Source organism: Apodemus sylvaticus, chromosome 6 (genome assembly GCF_947179515.1).
Source record: "Apodemus sylvaticus chromosome 6, mApoSyl1.1, whole genome shotgun sequence".
Taxonomy (NCBI): Eukaryota; Metazoa; Chordata; class Mammalia; order Rodentia; family Muridae; genus Apodemus; species Apodemus sylvaticus.
The window spans coordinates 83,016,904-83,034,703 of NC_067477.1; the positions used below are offsets into that span (position 1 = coordinate 83,016,904).

Here is a 17,800-nt window from a genome sequence, read left to right on the forward strand (position 1 = left end):
AACAAGCGTCCTGACTCGGCCTCCTACAGTCTTAACTAGTTCCTTTATAGCTCTGTCATTTATAGCTATCTGTTATAATAATACTAGCATTCCAATTGTTTTCTAAGTATTTTCCTCTTTTTAAACTTACAATAAGCAATATATATATAAGAAAATACACATACACACACATACACACACACCACATTTTCCTGTTGACTTCAGGGCAAAAACATCCATATTTAGTATTGGGAACTACATTCTGTACACCACTATTAGAAGTACTAAATGTACAATTTTGCAGAAGTTTTCCCACATTATTCCTAATGTTTTTCATACAGAGCTCTACTGAAAACTTCTGCAATCTCTTCTCTATCTTGACCAAACTGTTTTTTCAGGTTTTAAGTCTCTATTTCTTCAAGAGCCTGTCTGAACTCTGAGGCAAGGAGGCTCACAGACCTCTCCACTAATTCTAGCTGTCTCAGGAAAATGGGAAACAGACACCTCCTCCCCAGGTGGAGGATACTGTTCTGGCCAGGCTATTTTTAGTTGCCAGGCCGGACATGCGTGTCCATGCTCCCAAACCTGTCTGGTTTTTTTTCCCCAATGACAGGTAGAATTCTTTCATTTGAAATAAATAAAAACATGCATCCAAATCACTACATCCCTGCCAGATTTCTGGCAGATATTTTAGGTCAATGTCCAATTGATAATCAAATAAAAATGAACAATAAACTGCTTGATTTACAAAAACACTGCACAATTAGGGGGATATGACCGACTGTCCTGGTGTTTCCCAGGCTTCACAGCTTTCTTTGCAGCTTGCCTCGCACCTTCTAACACCATGAGAACTGGCTTTCAGGGAGGAGGCTTCTAGGTCAGACCAGCTTGATTTCTTTTCCCAAGTATGTGGTGTCTTTAGCAATAGGTTCTTGCTTTCATGCTGTGATAGGCAGCCCAGATCCATGACAATCGCCTGTATTATTTTGAGGGTCCTTTGTGTCCCTCAATGAGATGAGTGTGGGACCCTTCACAGCATTCCTTCGCCTTTGTCCTCCACTCCCTGCATAGAGATACTCCTGAGGTAGACTGCAGGTGAGAGGTGTGCTGCTTAGTTTGCCAAGTTGACACAAACTAGGGTCACCTAGGAAGAGGGAATCTCAATAGAGAAAATGCCTCTATTCCCTTGACCAGTGAGCGCCTATGTGGAACATTTCCGCACCGCTGATTGACGCAGCAGGTCCAGCCCACTGTGGGCGGGCACTACGTTCCTAGGCGGGTAGGCAGCACTGTACAGGAAGTAGCTGAGAGCAGGCCAGTTGGCATCATCCTTAATGGCCTCTGCTTCAGTTCCGCCCTCCAGGTTTCTGCTTCAGTCCCTGTCCCAACTTCCCTCAATGATGGACTGTGATATGGAAGTCCTCCCTTCTTCCGATTTGCTTTGTGTCATGCTATTTATCCCGGCAAAGTTAAACAAAACAGGACAGTAGAATAAGTCATTTCTTTTTGTTGTTGTTGTTGTTTTGTTTTTTGGTTTGGTTTGGTTTTTTGTTTTTTGGAGACGGGGTTTATCTATATAGCCCTGGCTGTCCTGGAACTCACTCTGTAGACCAGGCTGGCCTCGAACTCAGAAATAACCCTGCCTCTGCCTCCCAAGAGCTGGGATTAAAGGCGTGCGCCACCAGCGCCCAGCTGAATAAGTCATTTCTTATTCTTTTTTATGCTCTTGATCATTTTTAGAGCAACCAGTGGCCATATAAGAGATACTTAGTTTCCTGAAAAACTAAACTACTTAGGTTTACTTATTTGTGTATTATAAAAGGAATAAAGAACTCCAGTTTCCCAAGCTTATTTCCATTTAAATAATTTAACTTTACTTAAGGAACAACTGTTGCACTCCTGGGAATTAGCAAGAGATGTGTGGTGAGATGTGGACACTAACAAAACCCAAATCACTAAAAAGTGTTAATGTATTTTGAAAATTTTACTTGTGGTAAAACTGCTAGGCTGTACCCTGCTGATTATAGTTTGTCACTATTGTTTTGTAACCTTATATGTATGCATGTATAATATGTGTCTTAGTTACTTTTCTATTGCTGTGATAAAAAACACCATGACTAAAGGACTTTCTAAAAAAGAGTATTTAATTGGCTTATGGTTTTAGAGGTTTAGAGTTTATGATGGTAGAGTAAAGAGAGGCATGGCAGCAGAAACAACTGAGTGCTTACTTCTTGGTCCTAAGTAAGAGGCAGGGAGATAAGGGAATTTAAAACCTCAAATCTAGGCCCCATTGATGTACTTCCTTCAATGAAGACACACCTTCCAGTCCTTACCAAACAGTTCCACCAACTGGGGACTGAACCTATAGAGGCCTTTCTTTCTTTCTTTCTTTCTTTCTTTCTTTCTTTCTTTCTTTCTTTCTTTCTTTCTTCCTCTTTCTTTCTTTCTCTTTCTTTCTTTCTTTCAAAGATTTATTTATTTATTTATTTATTTATTTATTTATTTATTTATTTATAAGTACACTGTAGATGTCTTCAGGCATACCAGAAGAGGGCATCAGATCTCATTACAGATGGTTGTAAGCTACCATGTGGTTGCTGGGATTTGAACTCAGGACCTCTGAAAGAGCAAGTCAGTGTGCTTAACCACCTATTGACCCATCTTTCCAGCCCCAAGGCTCTCTCAAAGCATTGTATTATATAAAAATAAATTTAGGGAGCATTTGCTGATTCCCAGTACAGTTCTAAGAGCTTGTCTTGTATTGCTGTTCAGTCTTCATGGCATTGTATGAAGGAAGCTTGAGTCACCATTCATATTTAACAGAAAACTGAATGATGGAAGGGTTAAGTGGCTTGTCAGAGGTCACACAGAACGGATTGGAAGAAGGCTTACATAAACAAATCTCTCAGGCATTATGCTAAATTATCTGGGGTGGTATGTACTAAGAGGACTTCTGGCAACGCCACTCCCCAAAGTTTACATGGGGGGAAACAAGAAACCAAAAGCCAGGTAGACACAAAATACTTTATGTACAGCGGCCCTTAACCATATTGCCTTTGAAACAACATAAATGACCACAGAATAATTGAGTCAGTTTGGGCTATGAGCACATTGGAATGTACAATGGGATATTTTAAAAAAATATATTTTAAAAGTAGATATTCAAAGTATTATGAGTTAGAGAAAGCAAAGAGTAAGGTTGAAACTATATAAGATGTATAAAGAAGATCCATTTAATGCACAAACAAGACTCAGTGGTAAATTCTCATTCCTGTTTCAATATTAAATATGAATATATGAGTATATATATGTATATGTATCTATATATCTATATAGATATATATATGGACATATACAGACACGCATGCTGTTTATGAAGAATGGCATACATATAACTAAATAGTTACCACATAACTGGTGAGTTATAATTACCTGGACCAGTTAGCAACTTTCATGTTGGGAAGGTGTAGATGGAGCCATGTGGTAGCATAATTCTATAAGCCCAGGACATGCATTCAGGAGGCTGAGGCAGGAAGATCAAAAGGTTGAGGCCAGAGACACATAAAAAACTAAAACCAACTAGATCAAGAAAGCAGTTGACTTCAGCCATTAGAAACAATTAATTCATGAAATTCTTAGGCAAATGGATGGAGCTGGAGAACATCATACTAAGTGAGGTAACCCAGACTCAAAAGATGAATCATGGTATGCACTCACTAATAAGTGGATATTAACCTAGAAAACTGGAATACCCAAAACATAATCCACACATCAAATGAGGTACAAGAAGAACGGAGGAGTGGCCCCTTGTTCTGGAAAGACTCAGTGAAGCAGTATTGAACAAAATCAGAACAGGGAAGTAGGAAGGGTTAGGTGGGAAAACAGTGGGAGGGAAGGGGACTGATGGGACTTTCGGGGAGTGGGGGTCCAGAAAGGGGAAATCATTTGAAATGTAAATAAATATATCAATAAATTAAAAAAAAAAAAAAAGAAAGCAGTTGACCAGCAAACGAACAAAAATGTGGATGGGACTGAGAGGGAGTTAGGAATAAAAGCAGCAGGGCTTCATAACTGAACATTAGGCACTGGAGAAAAGCTTAGGATGTGGTCCTAAGGAACTGCGGGGCAATATGGCAAAAACACCACAGACAGGAAAGTTAACAATAGAAATGCATTTCCCATTGTGCTGGAGACTGGAAGTCCAAGATCAAGATGCTAGCTAACTCACTTTTTGTTTGCAAGTAGTCACTTGTGCTGTGTCCTCATAGAGTTGGCCCAAGCAAGGTTTCTCCTTTTTTTTTTTTTTTTTTTTTTTTAAGTTAACCAATGCAACTGTGAAGGGTCAACCCAATGGTAAATCATCACTGAAAGGCTTCATATTCAAATACCAGGGCCTTCAGGATTAGCATCTCTGTATGCGGTCTTGAGTATTGCAAGCACACAGCGCACATCAGATGTCCTGGTGTCTGCTTAGGTATCCTGGTGAATAAGTGTCTCCTGTTTAGTAAATGAGACTTTGTTTTTGCCTAGGTGAAGCAAGCTTATAGTGTCTCTGAAGGGGTTTTGTTTGGCCACAGTGAGGTTGAGATATCTGTAAAGTCCCACACAACCCCGCTCCAACCCTCCACACCTGTCTTCTGGCCTCACGGGGCACCAGACAAACACATGGTACACAGACAGACAGACATGCAAGCAAAAATAAAGAAAAATAATTTTAAAAAATATGTAAAATTTGCTTTTACAAACCATACCAGAGTAAAACTGGGACAAACCCGGGATGAAAAGCAAGCGGTGGTGCTGTGTTTGCTTTCTCTTACTAAGCAGGCTGCTTGCAAGGACTCAAGTGACTGCGAGCTTTACAGGAGGACCAGTCAGGGCTCCTCACCCAGCAGCTTTGAGGTAGAATAGACATATTCAACAGGAAGGGTATCCTTTTCTCTCTGTGGTATCCATGGTAATTCTCTTTCTACCCCAATTTTTAATTTCTGAGATATGACCCCTTCCAGAAAGAACTGGGATAGGAAGGTGGGTGGGTGGGAAGAGGAAAGCAGTCTGAAGGGGGAGGATGCTACTTTGTCTTTGAGACGTGAACTCTGGTCTTCATGAGAAAAGTGACTGATCATATGGGTGGCCTTAAAATGCTATAGTAACCGAGCTTATGCCCTTTGTGTGTGTGTGTGTGTGTGTGTGTGTGTGTGTGTGTGTGTGTGTGTGTGTCTGTTGGTGATGGAGAAGGAAGCAGTGGGGTAGGAGATGACCTGCCCCAACAGAGGCACCGCTATATGATGACTTATAAGTGGGAACTTTGGATTGGAGCTCCTGTGTATCATCCAGCCTTTGAACACACACCTGAAAACAGGATATGCCTGCCCTCCACGCTGTTAATTTTAGCAGGGCCCTTAGTTAGGGCTTGTGAAGAGGTTGAAGACTCGGGTTACATTAGCTAGTGATCACATTAGCATCCTTAAGCTTGAAGAGGGAAAGCCACTAAATCTGAAGACAGGCATCTGATACAAAGGGGTGAATTAGAACATGGCCTTTTCCTAGTTGGCGACGAAGAAAGGGGAGCATGACACTGACACGGGCTTCTGAAGACAACCAATGCATGTGTATTCTTTTCATTCCTGAGGAGTAGTCCAGCCTCCTCTGAATATGCAGAGAGAAAAGGTGTCAGGGAGGGCGGTTGGCACAAACCACTTCAGCATTTGACATTTGAACACTTACCTGTGTGAACTCATTGTCATATTCCCCTGTGTAACATTTTTGTAAATCAAGCAGATTTATTTATCGGTCATTTTTATTTGATTGTCAATTGGACATTGACCTAAAAATATCTGCCAAAAATCTGGTAGAGATGTAATGATTTGGTTCCATGTTTTTATTTATTTCAAATGAAAGAATTCTACCTGTCATTGGCAACAACAACAACAACAAAAAGACAGGTTTCAGTAGTACAATGGCAGCATCTGTATCTCCAGAGCAACCACGAGTTATCTAATTGGACCTAATGCTGATCGATTGGAGGGGTCTTAGCCTGATACTATAAACCTGTGGCTAGTTTGATCATTGGTATAGGAAAATATATCACTACCACTTTACTAAAGTAATAGAGTTCCCACCTGGCAACATGCATCCTTATATCCAAAGATAAGCACAGCTCTCACAACCCACCAGACACATGTCTCAAAGCCAATGGAATCTATTATGGAGATTTACGACCTGTCCAAATGCAGAGAATGAATGAAATATCTATAACCACCCCTATACCTAAAGCTTAAGGACTCGCAAGGAAAGGGATCAAAAAGTTTGCAGGAGCCAGAGGATTGGGACAACCGCCAAATGATAATGTCTTCTGGACTCTCATGAGATACTCCCATGAGCTCTTAACAATAAGGCTACCTGCACAAAATCTACAAACACCTTACCAGTCTATGTGTCAGTATGTGGGAGAAATCTCACAAGGCCACAGCTGCAGATGAAGAGCTACAGGCAGTCAATGCCTGCTGAGAGAATAAGAACCAGTTGCAGAATTGTTTGTTTTGGGGATGAAAACCCATTCCTAAGGGGTTAATCCTATACACATGCAATAAAAGCAACACTAACACACACACACACACACACACACACACAGAGAGAGAGAGAGAGAGAGAGAGAGAGAGAGAGAGAGAGAGAGGAGAAGAACAGGTCATTAATTCAAGAGGAATTGGTTAGGAGGACTTGAAAGGAATTGGAAATGGGAGAAGGGAAATAATCCTGACATCAGTCCTAGGCTTCTGTTTGAGCATGTTAAGTGTGCAAACACATACATGTACCCCCCCCACACACACACACAAGAAAAAAAAAAGCAGAAAAAGAAAACCTCCATGCCAACACTATGTAAAGAACTTGACAGAAACCTAACAAAGTCTGGGTTCTAATACAATCTGTCTCGTACATGTGGCATTGCGGTAGTATTTTTCAAACTATGGGTTGGGAGCCATTAATAAGTCATTGAGTCAATTTAATGATGAGCTTTAATGAAACAGACTAGCTAACGTGAAATATGGGCAAATGTGGTTACCCTTATGTGTGTGAAGTGGTTCTAGAGGGTACTTAATATACACTAGAGCGGGAAATTTATCATTTCTCTTAGGATGATAGTGAAAAGATAGATGAAAAGCATTTAAGCTGGGATAAGTGCTACTATTTCCTCATCTCTTGAGTGTAAATTATTGCTCTGCTTCAAAGAGCAGGCTCACATAAACTAATTTCACGTTTTTTCAATATGAAATATTGTCATTTATAAGCTATTAAACTAACATTTTTCTTATTACCTTAGATGTTTTTCTGATACATGTTCTCAACAGTAGAAAGTCAGCATGAGAAAAACTTAGACATACATCACCAAAGACAATTCTCACAAGTGTTACAGTAATGAACACAGCTCGAAACAGGGAAAGCCTGAGTTTCTTGAAACTTTGTAATCTTTATGGTGTTACTCTAACAGCCTCTTAAGTGAATAGGGACTAGAAAGGAAGGAGAGCATCCCTGTTACTATGGGACTTCCAGAAAGAATCATCGTTTAGGACAATGGCCAAAAGAAAGACACTAGTTTATACTGGCTGTGTCCTCAGGAGGCGGGATCAAGAACATCAGCTCTATGATCAGCCTGGCCCTGCTTTTTACACTTTCCTTCCCAGCTGCACCAGGCTCAAAGCCTTACCAGCAATCCCAAACTCTTTAGCTCTATATACTGTCTATCTACAACACAGTAGCACAAACAGGAAACATTTTAAGAAACAGCAATGAAACTGACAAAGCCAAGAGTAGAGGCAGACACCTAATTCTCCCACAGAAGCCCATCAAAGAGCCCTTCCAAAGGGAAGGGGGGGGGGGTCTAGAGATCCTAAACAAGAAAGAGAAGGTACCCCTTTGAATTTGAAGACACTTCAACAGGCATTTGATTCCTGTCCCAATCTGTTCTAGAAGCACTTCCAGAGAGATACAGGAAAGAATATTTGTAAGGATCAGTAACATCAGGAATGTAATATCTTATTTTTAGGTATTCATGACCTTCGGAGCAGCTTGCAAGGGGGTTTGTATTTTTGTAAGGCTCACTGGGGCTTTTATTTCCTTTTTCTTTTTCCTTCTTTCTTTCTTTTCTTTCTTTCTTTTTGTTGTTATTTTGTTTTGTTTTGTAGCCCATATTCTCTGGCTAAGCTTAAGCAGGCTCACACAGATAAAACATCTACCTCAGTTTAAGAAGGAAGAGCCTGAGGCTCAGCAGATCCGCTGCCTCTCCTGAGGTTGCTATGCATCAATGGTGAAGACAAAAAGCTCACGCAGTGGCTTTAATGTTCTTTCTTACTTACTAATGCCTACCACTATCTGAAGCACAAGAGCACAGGAGACTATGCAAAAGGCACCGAGAGGTATGAAGGGCATTAATAAGTGGGTGATCAATTAATAAGTGAGAGTTACTGTGAATGGCGCTCATCCCAGAGAAACAGAAGCAAACAGACTGAGAAAGAGCAGCAAACACCTGGATTCTGGCAGCCTTCCACGGAGCATTCGCTAACTTCTGATTTTACTTTAAAACCATGTGGGGCACTTCACAACAAAAGCATCCACCTCCCATAAGCACTTGATACTTCTTGATGAAGTTTTGTAACAAAGGACACATTTGGTTGCAGGAACTCTGCAGAATTAGTACTGGTAAAGACCTTGGGTAGCACTTACCCCAGAGATTGGGGCTCAGAAGAGTTAGATGACTTACTTCCAGCAAGTAACACAGCGGACAGCAGCGTGTAGATGAGAACAGGAACTAATTCGTTTTACCTAAGACAAATGTACCTATCATCATGCCTTAGCCTCATGCTGGACCACTGAACCACATCCTCATCCTTGACCGTCCCAACCCCCCATCCTCCTTGGCAATACTAGGTATTGAGTCTGTGGCCTCTTACTTGATAAGGAAGTGCTTCCACTAGGCTTATTTCCAATCATTTATGTATGTACGCATGCAAGCATGTATGTATTTATACTAGGTCTTGCTAACTTGATCACGCTAGCCTATAGCTGATGCTGCAGCCCAAGCAAGCCTTAAACTTGTACCTTTGCTTCCGGAGTCTCCTAAGTTAGCTGAGGTTATAAGCAGGTCTATGCCACCAAGTTCAGCTACTAATATATATATATATATTTTTAAAGGAAAGGTTTTTTTCATCCCTCAGCATTAAAACTTTACTAGTATACTTCCTGAGAATCAGAGACAAAGTGTAGATTCTTTTATTCTCACTCATCAATTCATTAGTAAAAATAATTCCTATGTGCCAGACTTGAATATATCTTACAAGTATAAAATTTAAGTAATTTTATCCACCATATTACTTTATATATAATCATAAGTTATACAGCCATTTGTATGAAAGGCCATCCTTAAGAGGCATCATTACAAAAATACACATACACAAAAATATATACTGAAACTTTGGATATTGTAAGTTACATACTTACTGCAAAGAACAAGGAAATTGACTTCTATACCTGCTATGAGCCAAACATAACATATACTCTCTGTAATAATAGAAAACCATAGCTCAGATCTGAAAATGTTTTTAAAGAGTTTGCAATCTAAGCAGCTCTGAATACTGCTCTCCATGGTGAGAAATGAAAGTCCACGCATAAGTATCCTAGCAAAATTTTCATCACACACCCGCCTAACAGATGGGTTCTCAAAAACAACCAAGCATTCCCCAAGCCAAATGCTCAAAACTTAGTAATAAACAATGATTAACATTCTTGAGTATGTGATACTGCATAAATGAGAACCCCAGCAACAATGTGGGGTTGAAGCTCTCTTTGTGATCTCACCTCTCATCTCCCCTCCCACCTCCCTTTCCCAAACAGGCACACCCTCTCACCTCCCTACCCCTACGGACTCTGCATCCCAAGCCTTGGTGTCTGCAGTAAGCTCAAAACACTTGACTGATCATATCCGGTTGCCATTCCAGGAAATCCCAGAGTGGTTTTTAAGCCTCTGCCCACAGCTTGTAAAGAAAGGCGAGAGAAAAACTAATCGATATCAGCACCCAGCTGTGACCCGGCACATAAGGAAATCTAGAAAATAAATGTCATCCATAATCTGTATCATTTAACACTTGCAAGAAAACAACCTCTGGGATCGACTCTAAGCCGGACAGTGTTGCCTGGGTGCATCTGAGATTCCAGCACCAGGTGTCAAGACTGGCTAGGAGACTATGCCCCCTGGTTCCTCATCCCTCAGACAAGGAAATGCCTTTTTGCTTGCAAGGGTTATCTGATACCCCGAAAGGAGGAGGGAACGGAGAGGAAAGCAACGTCTACCTACATCACTCTGGGAGAGCCCTTGCCTTAGCCTTAGAAGCTGGAAACCTTTCTCAGAGGTGGGCACAGGACAAACTATTGTCTTGCTAACCAGTCACAGCCCAGAAAGGAAGACCATGTAAAAGATGACTCTGTTTAATCAGAGAGTTCCTTCAGTAGATAAAGTCCGATCCCTAGGTAAAGTAGGGGAGGTAAAAATCTCCTGTGATTCAGATTCCCTTGAAAGGTTTTCCAGATTTTTTAAATTACAGGAGAAGGAAGTCAGAACATAAATATGTCTCTGTATCATATAAATTACTAGGTCCGTCCACAATAAAAACAAGAACGCCAATCGGCAGGACGAGGCATTATAGGAAATGAAGACTGTCAGTAAAATCTATAATGCTTTCTTTCTGTTAGACCTTCTGGGAGGTTATAATTGCATTTGGCCAATTCGGGCTTGTCAGTGAGCCTGGCTTCTTAATAGTCTCAACCCTAAAAGGAGTGACTATCAAAGGGGGAGGGGGGAACCAGCTGAAATCAAACAACAAAAAAACGGGAACTGTAATCCTACCGAAAAGGGAGGAGGGACGGGAAGGGAGCCTCCTGTATTCATCAGTCAACATTAATGTCCTTTGTTGTTCACCTTTGCACAGAACAGTGAATGCTATCCTGTTCCTTTTTTCTCTCAAATCAGTGCCAGGGTAGTCCTCTCCTAAAGCTGCCTCCCAGCCTCTAAGAGCCAGGCTTTCTGACCCTCCGTCACTTTCCAGCCGGCCTCTATGACCCCCACTGCGCTCATCCCCTGGTAGAAAAGGTGGCCAGAAGTAAAAACGCTGCCAAAATCTCGGTTCCCCTCCAAGGACCAAAGAGCGCAGCAGCACAGATGTTGAAATTGACCTCCCCCCTGCTCGCAACACACACCCCAAACACCCGGGAGGCGAAGGAGGAAGGAGACTAGGTCCCGACTCCGTCTGTCAAAGGGACTACGGGTGCTACATTCTGCGCTCTGGGAATGCCGACCCCAGCCACAGGGACTTCGCGCCTCCCTACTGTTTAGGAGTATTCTAGCAGCCGGTTCCTGGTCTCCCTCATCACCCCGGGAAATCTTAGCAGCCCACTGCCAGCTCTCTGCCACTGTGGGCCAGCAGGGGTAGAAGGGAGAGAAACCCTGTTGGCTTCCCCTTCCAACTTGACACGCAACACGCCCCGCGGCCGCTCCAAACTCTGCCAGCAGAACCCGGAGCGGCTGTCCGAACGTTCCGTGATCGGGTTTGAGGAGCGCCGAGCGGGCGGTGAGGAGCGAAACCCCAGCACTCGCCCCTCAGTCGGAGGCCGGTGCGGCCAAGCCCGGGACCCGCTGTGCGATGCCAAGACCTGGCATTTGCAGCCTGGCGCAGAGCGAGCTGCGAGAGGGAAAGGACCAGAGCGTGGTAAAAGTTCGCCCGCGAGCACTCACCCACGCCGTATTTCTCGTGCTCCGTAGGTATCCACATGGCTATAAAAGACGCTGAGGGGCTCCGGGCAGTGCAATCCCCGCGCCCCTCCAGTGGCTCACAACAATGCACGGCTCCCGAAGAGCAGCTGCGGCGCTGGAGCACAGCGGATCGCGCGGGATGCGGCGCTGGGCAGGGGCTGCTCCCAGGGCTCTTGAGCGGGCACTGACACTACACGGCCGAGGCGGAGCCGCCCGCCGCTCTGCCGGCCGCGGCTGCTCACAGCCCTGCGACGCGCTCCCGGGAACCCGGCGGCGCAGTCATTGTTCTGATTCACTGAACTAAGCGAACACGCCGGGGCACTCGCGGGCGCACCCCCGCCCGTCAGCGCCCATCCAGCACTGCCTCCCCGCTGCCTCACGGCATGCTGGGAGTTGTAGTTCTTACTCTCCCGGCTCCGGAAGAAGGCGCGGCTACAGCAGTTAGGGGTGGGGCAACTAGTTAGACTCGCCACATTCGATTGGTCCAAAACTTATAGGCGTGTAGGAACTCCCTCAGTGGGTCGGCTTGCGACCCCAGGAGCGTTTTTATTGGTGTATCTCTACTCCGCCCCTTCTACGGCTCGCCTCTTTCTACTGGGCCAGGTAATGGCTGCTACAGAGGCCCAGGGGCTTGGTGTGGACCCCCGAGAGGATAGGGTCCGCGGGGTCTGTGGCGGAATCGGGCACACGGATCATGAAGGTGAGTGCGCTGTCCTTTGACCGCGGGTGATCTGTCTTCCTTTTTCTGTGTCTGGGGTGCAACTGACAGCCACTCAGACCTTAGAAGCTGGTCAGTCAGCAAGGAGACCACCTTGATGCCCGGCAAAAAGCCGTGGTCGGGACCCAAAGAGATAGGGTTGGGCAGACGGAGGTTGCCCGGCTTAGGCAGTTTTGGGTGGGTGGAGAAAATGTGAAGAACTGCCTCCCCGCCTCTAAGAAAGCTCCTTTGCTATCTTCCGGTTTGGAATTCTGTGCTTTGCACTTGCCGCCAAGTGGGTGTGGGTCAGGTCTGGTTCGCACGCGTGTGACTGTAATACTGTGAAGAGTCTCTGTTTCCTTATTAGTATCCTTCGCTTTCATCGGTTTGCTGAATTTGGCTTTGGGAAGGTGTTTTATGTAGTTTGGGACTGGTTTCCAAGTTGGAGACTAGTCACGTCACAGCTCTCCAATACTTACTTGTGGGTTGCTCATTGGAGTCCTCTCCAAAGGGAAAGGATGTGTGTATCTCGGGTATCATTTGACACTGTAGCCTAGGATATCTTACTTTCTAAGAGAAAAGGGAATTAAATGCACTCCAGCCTTCACAGAATATTTAAAAGAGAGTTTTGAAATTCATCACAGCTACTTTGTACCTACCTGACTGTGGTGTTTTCTTTAATTCCACTGTAGAGATCAAAAAAAATCAATCTTTCATAGACTACCTTTTCTTTCGGTCGTGCTCCATTCCCCACCCATTTGTTTAAGTGTATAATTTAGCACCCCAAGTTCTCTTATGTAAGTGGGTATGATTTGAGGGGTAATTCAGCTTCTCAGTCCTTGTTGATGTTTTTCCTTTAACCTTCACAGCTTTTAGTATGAAGTTTTTATCTCAGTAACAGAAAAATAGAAGTGCAATTTCTTTCCACTTCCCACGAATGAAATTCCTGTCATCTAAGCAACCTATCCATGGGTTTGCCATATATCCATAGATGCCAAAAACATACTTATGTTTTTTCTAGATTACCAAAGTTCCACAGTTACCATTTTAAGATATAAAGTCAGAAGCTTTGGTAATTTTTTCTCAGGGATTAATTTATTTGAAAACTTGCAAATACCTCCAAAGCATAACTAAATACAATGACAATTCATTATAAATATTTCAAGCAGTCCATTCAGAGGTATTTAGACTTTTTTGGGGGGGAAGGGGTTAGAGACAGGGTTTCTCTGTGTAGCCCTGGCTGTCCTGGAACTCACTGTGTAGACCAGGCTGGCCTCGAACTCAGAAATCCACCTGCCTCTGCCTCCCAAGTGCTGGGATAACAGGCGTGCACCACCATGCCCGGCTGGTATTTATATTAAAAATAATAATAATAATAGTAAAGTCTCTCCAGTACACAGTTCTACTTAAAAAGACAAAAGTGATGCATTTTTTATGACATATTCCTTTATAATATACATTGTATACCTCATTTTTTAAGTAAAAGGGATAATTCTAGTAAACTCAAAGTTCTACAATTTTCTTCTTCCTATTGCTTATCAAAGATACTTCTATATTGATATTTTTGTTATGTTATTTAGTGACTACACTCATGTTCCATAGAGATTCCATACTCTTGCCCTGTTAATTAATGTATAAAGTCGTTCTGATTTTCAATAGTGATACAGAGAGTGGGTTTGTGTATGTGTATAATATATATATTATATGTATATAATATATGTTATATATTATATTTATGATATAGATGGATAGATAGATCTTTGCCCAGTACAGTATTAAATTTGTGTAAATTTTATGTATATGCCAGTTTTCCCTCTTAAAAGAACTCATCATGAATATTCCCCAATAATAACCAAATGTCCTTTATCCAATATTTTCAAAAAGTATGAGGAAATTTTTAATCCAGGATCAGGGTTGAAATATTGTAAGACTGAATTGAATAACTAGTGAAAACTTAATTTTAGACTCCAAATTATCTTCAACAAAACCATTGAGCAGAAGTGAATTTTCAGTGGTTGCCACAAAAACTTCCCTTTCCTTACTTCAAAACTACCCGGTATTGCCATTGATTTAGGCCAGTCACTGGGAGAGCTTCATGATTGATTCTTATGTCATTTTTAGTAAGTAAGTAAGCAAGTAAATTATCATTTAAAAGTCTCCTTTAATAATGGATCATTCTATGACTTTATCAGAATTCTTTTCAAATCCTGCAAAACTGGGTACACATTTTAGATGGGAATAATTGCATTAGTATATTTCTTCTTAGGCAGGCACTTAAGTTATTCAGAATGTCTTTCTCTATAAAATCACATACCTCTTTAATTTCTAGGAAACCGCTGCTTTTCAGAGGTTCCTCTATTTCTAATTAAAATGTCAGTCTGTGTGTTTAATATCCTGAGACAAAGGGGCCTGAGGAGCCATTTAATAGAAATCCTAGCAGTTCTATAAAATCTCTGCTAGAAGGAGTCACTAGGTGGAGGACAGGCATATACAGCTCCCTCTTTGAGACCGCGGTGCTCCCTGAGGTTTCTTTAGTCTGTTCCTCCAAAAGTCCCTACATTGGTTGGTTCACAGCAAAACTGTCTTTTGAGAAAAATCAAAAAGTCTGTTTTGTTGGCAGTACAGATAAAGAAAGATGGCACCAAGCACGCGGCTGTCTTCCTTGCACGTTCTCCAGGTACCAGAACTCTCACGTGCTCTGAGAACGGTCTGAGACTGAGCTAATGATGTCTGCTGAGGCTCACGTGGAGAGGAAATTAAACGAGTCAGGCCTAGACTTACCCTGTTTGTTGTTCATTGGAACAGACACTAGTGTTTTCTACTATTTCCTAACAGAAAATAGGGTTCAGGTAGATGACTTAGTGACTAAAAGCACTTGCTATGCGAGCTTGAGTGCCTGGGTTCAAATCCCCAGTACCCACATAAAAGCCAAGTTTTGGGAGCTGGAAACAGATGGATCCCAGCTGCCCTTTGCCCAGCCTATATAGTGAACAGTGAGTTACAGGTTCAGTGAGAGTCTGCGGCGAATAAGATGGAACATGAAAGAGGAAAAACCTGATGCCCTCCTATGGCCTTTCCATTCAGGTATACAGGTGTGCAACACACACACACACACACACACCAGACCACTATATGTTGCTATTTATTCTAATGTGGGTTTTAGTAAGAAATTAATTAGATCATAATCTATAGTTCAGTAATTGACACTTATAGGAGAATTTTGTGACTAGGGAGATTTCTTATGATGATGTTTACCTGTATTGTAAGATTCTGGCAGTCAACTTGGTTGTCTTCTCCAAAGGAATACATAGTATATGATGATGGTTGTGTTTAAACTTATGGTGCTTGTCCCGCAGAGATCTTATTAATTTCATTGTTATGTCTGTGGAAGGAGTTGTGGAGAGTAGCAAGTGAAAACTCCTTGCACTTGTATTCCATATCCCGATAAATAGCATCAAGTCTAAGCTAGAAACCTAGGGAGTGTGCTGCGTCTCTTCTTGCCTGCAGGCCCTGAATTTGATCGGTTACCAAATCCTCCTCCTCTGTTCCCTAACAATGGAATCCTCCCTCTGTTCCCCTCTGTGCACTATCCTCATTCCGTTTCCAACCCTGGGCATCACTCCTGATTACCTCTCTCTGTCTTGCACCTCCTACTCTGTGATCCAGAAAGAAAACCAAGACCTTGTTGGACTTGTTTTGTCTGCCAGATCCTGGCACAGCATTAATATTTAATAAATGTTTGACCTAAACAGTATTCTAGCCTTCCCAATTGGAAAAACCTTCCTCTTGACCTCCCCGACACTTAACTTCACCCCTTTTAATCTTTTGAAAACAAATCTATTTTGGGGGTCTGCCCTAGAAACCTTCACTGTAACATACTGCATGCCTAAGGAGATCCAACGTCGCTAGGTAATATTTATTCTGCGTTTCAGCCACATCTTTCTTCAGCCCTCTTCCATGTTCATATCTTCATTGTCTGCTTCTCTTGTCACACTCTAGTTGCTTGTTACCATCTCCACTCACTAAAGCTAAGCCTTATTTTCTTTGTATCTGTCAACCGTCAGAGCACCACGCAATAAGGAGTAACATTTTAAACGCTGAGAATATTTTTAAAGCTTACTCCAAGTGTTTAGCATGGCTGACACTTTAAGCAGAAGAACTGAAATGGAATAAAAAAAAATGAGGAAATGATTTGTTGGTGAAAGGTATGCATACCAACTAGAAATGCAAGTATCATCAGAAGGCATTTTGTCAGAACTAATCACGATGTTTGCATTTCAAGTCGTTTTTCTACCCTTTTTAAAAATGATCTTCTAATATTGTTTAGATAAGGATTAAGTTTTCAGACCTGCCACGTGACCCTTGAACTCCACCTTCCATCATCTGTATGGCTGGTAGCCAGTTTCCTACAGGCTGGTTTCTGGTCTCTCTTGTTTGGCATGGCTATGGAAAGGGGAGTAGACTCTATTTGAGAAAAGCTGTATTTCAGTTTTAATTCTGGCTTGAATAGCTATTTAACAGAGCGGTATGCTGCACATCAGTGAAAAGATGCACAAACACCAGCCTTGCAGAATTCCTGCTTATTTCATTGAGTTACATGTCCATGAAAGACCAATATATATTCTATAAAGATAGATCTTGGATAATATCAGTTGTTCTCATTATGAAGATATACCTAACTGAACAATAAAGCTATCTGGCCTCTGATTCTGGATATAAGTAAGAGGCAATAAGTTGTAGTAAGCCCTGGGGGAGCTTAGGAATGCTCTCCTAACTGCTTATGCCTGCAGTGCCCTCCTGGAATGTGGGGGCTGTTGCAGAATCTGTCAGAGCTCTATGCTCACATTGTAACTCATGTGCTCTGAAAGCCCTTGACATAACCTTCTATACCGTTTCCACCCTACACAACTCTGTCTCTTTGCATCCAGATGCCCACGCCACACATCCTCCAGGACTCTCCTGTCTGCTGGGATGGCCTTATGAGATAGAGGCCTGAGGGTGTCATGGGAAAGAAGAATGACAGAAACACGGTTGTTGTATATCTTGCTTGCTACCAGGACCTTCTCTAAGCATCTTTTTTGTTTTTCTGTAATACATGAAGCCCAACATGTCACTTCTTAGAGGAGCCGTTATAAAAAGGGCTGTTATAATTAATGGAAGTGGTAATGGTAGCTAACATTCATGAAGTGCTAACTCCGTCCTGTACTTACTGTTTCAGACCACTTACAGTATTTGTCTTGTCTAATCCTTTTTATTTATAAGTGAGGAAAATGATACAGAACATGGTGCGTGCAAGGTCACACAGTACCTGAAAGAGGGCTTTTATC

General features: G+C 42.4%; 2 protein-coding genes across 3 annotated transcripts in view; one reads left to right on the forward strand and one right to left on the reverse strand.

The window, feature by feature from the left end:
• Window positions 1-12,113, reverse strand: part of Dock4 (dedicator of cytokinesis 4) — a 397,452-nt gene extending 385,339 nt beyond the window's left edge. The window contains exon 1 of one of the 2 annotated variants that reach the window (XM_052185914.1): window positions 11,759-12,113. In XM_052185914.1, coding sequence (XP_052041874.1) covers window positions 11,759-11,795 — 37 coding nt within the window. In that variant the 5' untranslated portion in view covers window positions 11,796-12,113. The remainder of the gene's footprint in view (window positions 1-11,758) is intronic. The other variant, XM_052185913.1, reaches the window with a different exon arrangement.
• A 222-nt stretch (window positions 12,114-12,335) lies between these two features.
• Znf277 (zinc finger protein 277) overlaps window positions 12,336-17,800 on the forward strand; it is a 115,911-nt gene continuing 110,446 nt past the window's right edge. The window contains exon 1 of the mRNA XM_052185915.1: window positions 12,336-12,476. Within this exon, the coding sequence (XP_052041875.1) occupies window positions 12,383-12,476 (94 nt within the window). The 5' untranslated portion in view covers window positions 12,336-12,382. The remainder of the gene's footprint in view (window positions 12,477-17,800) is intronic.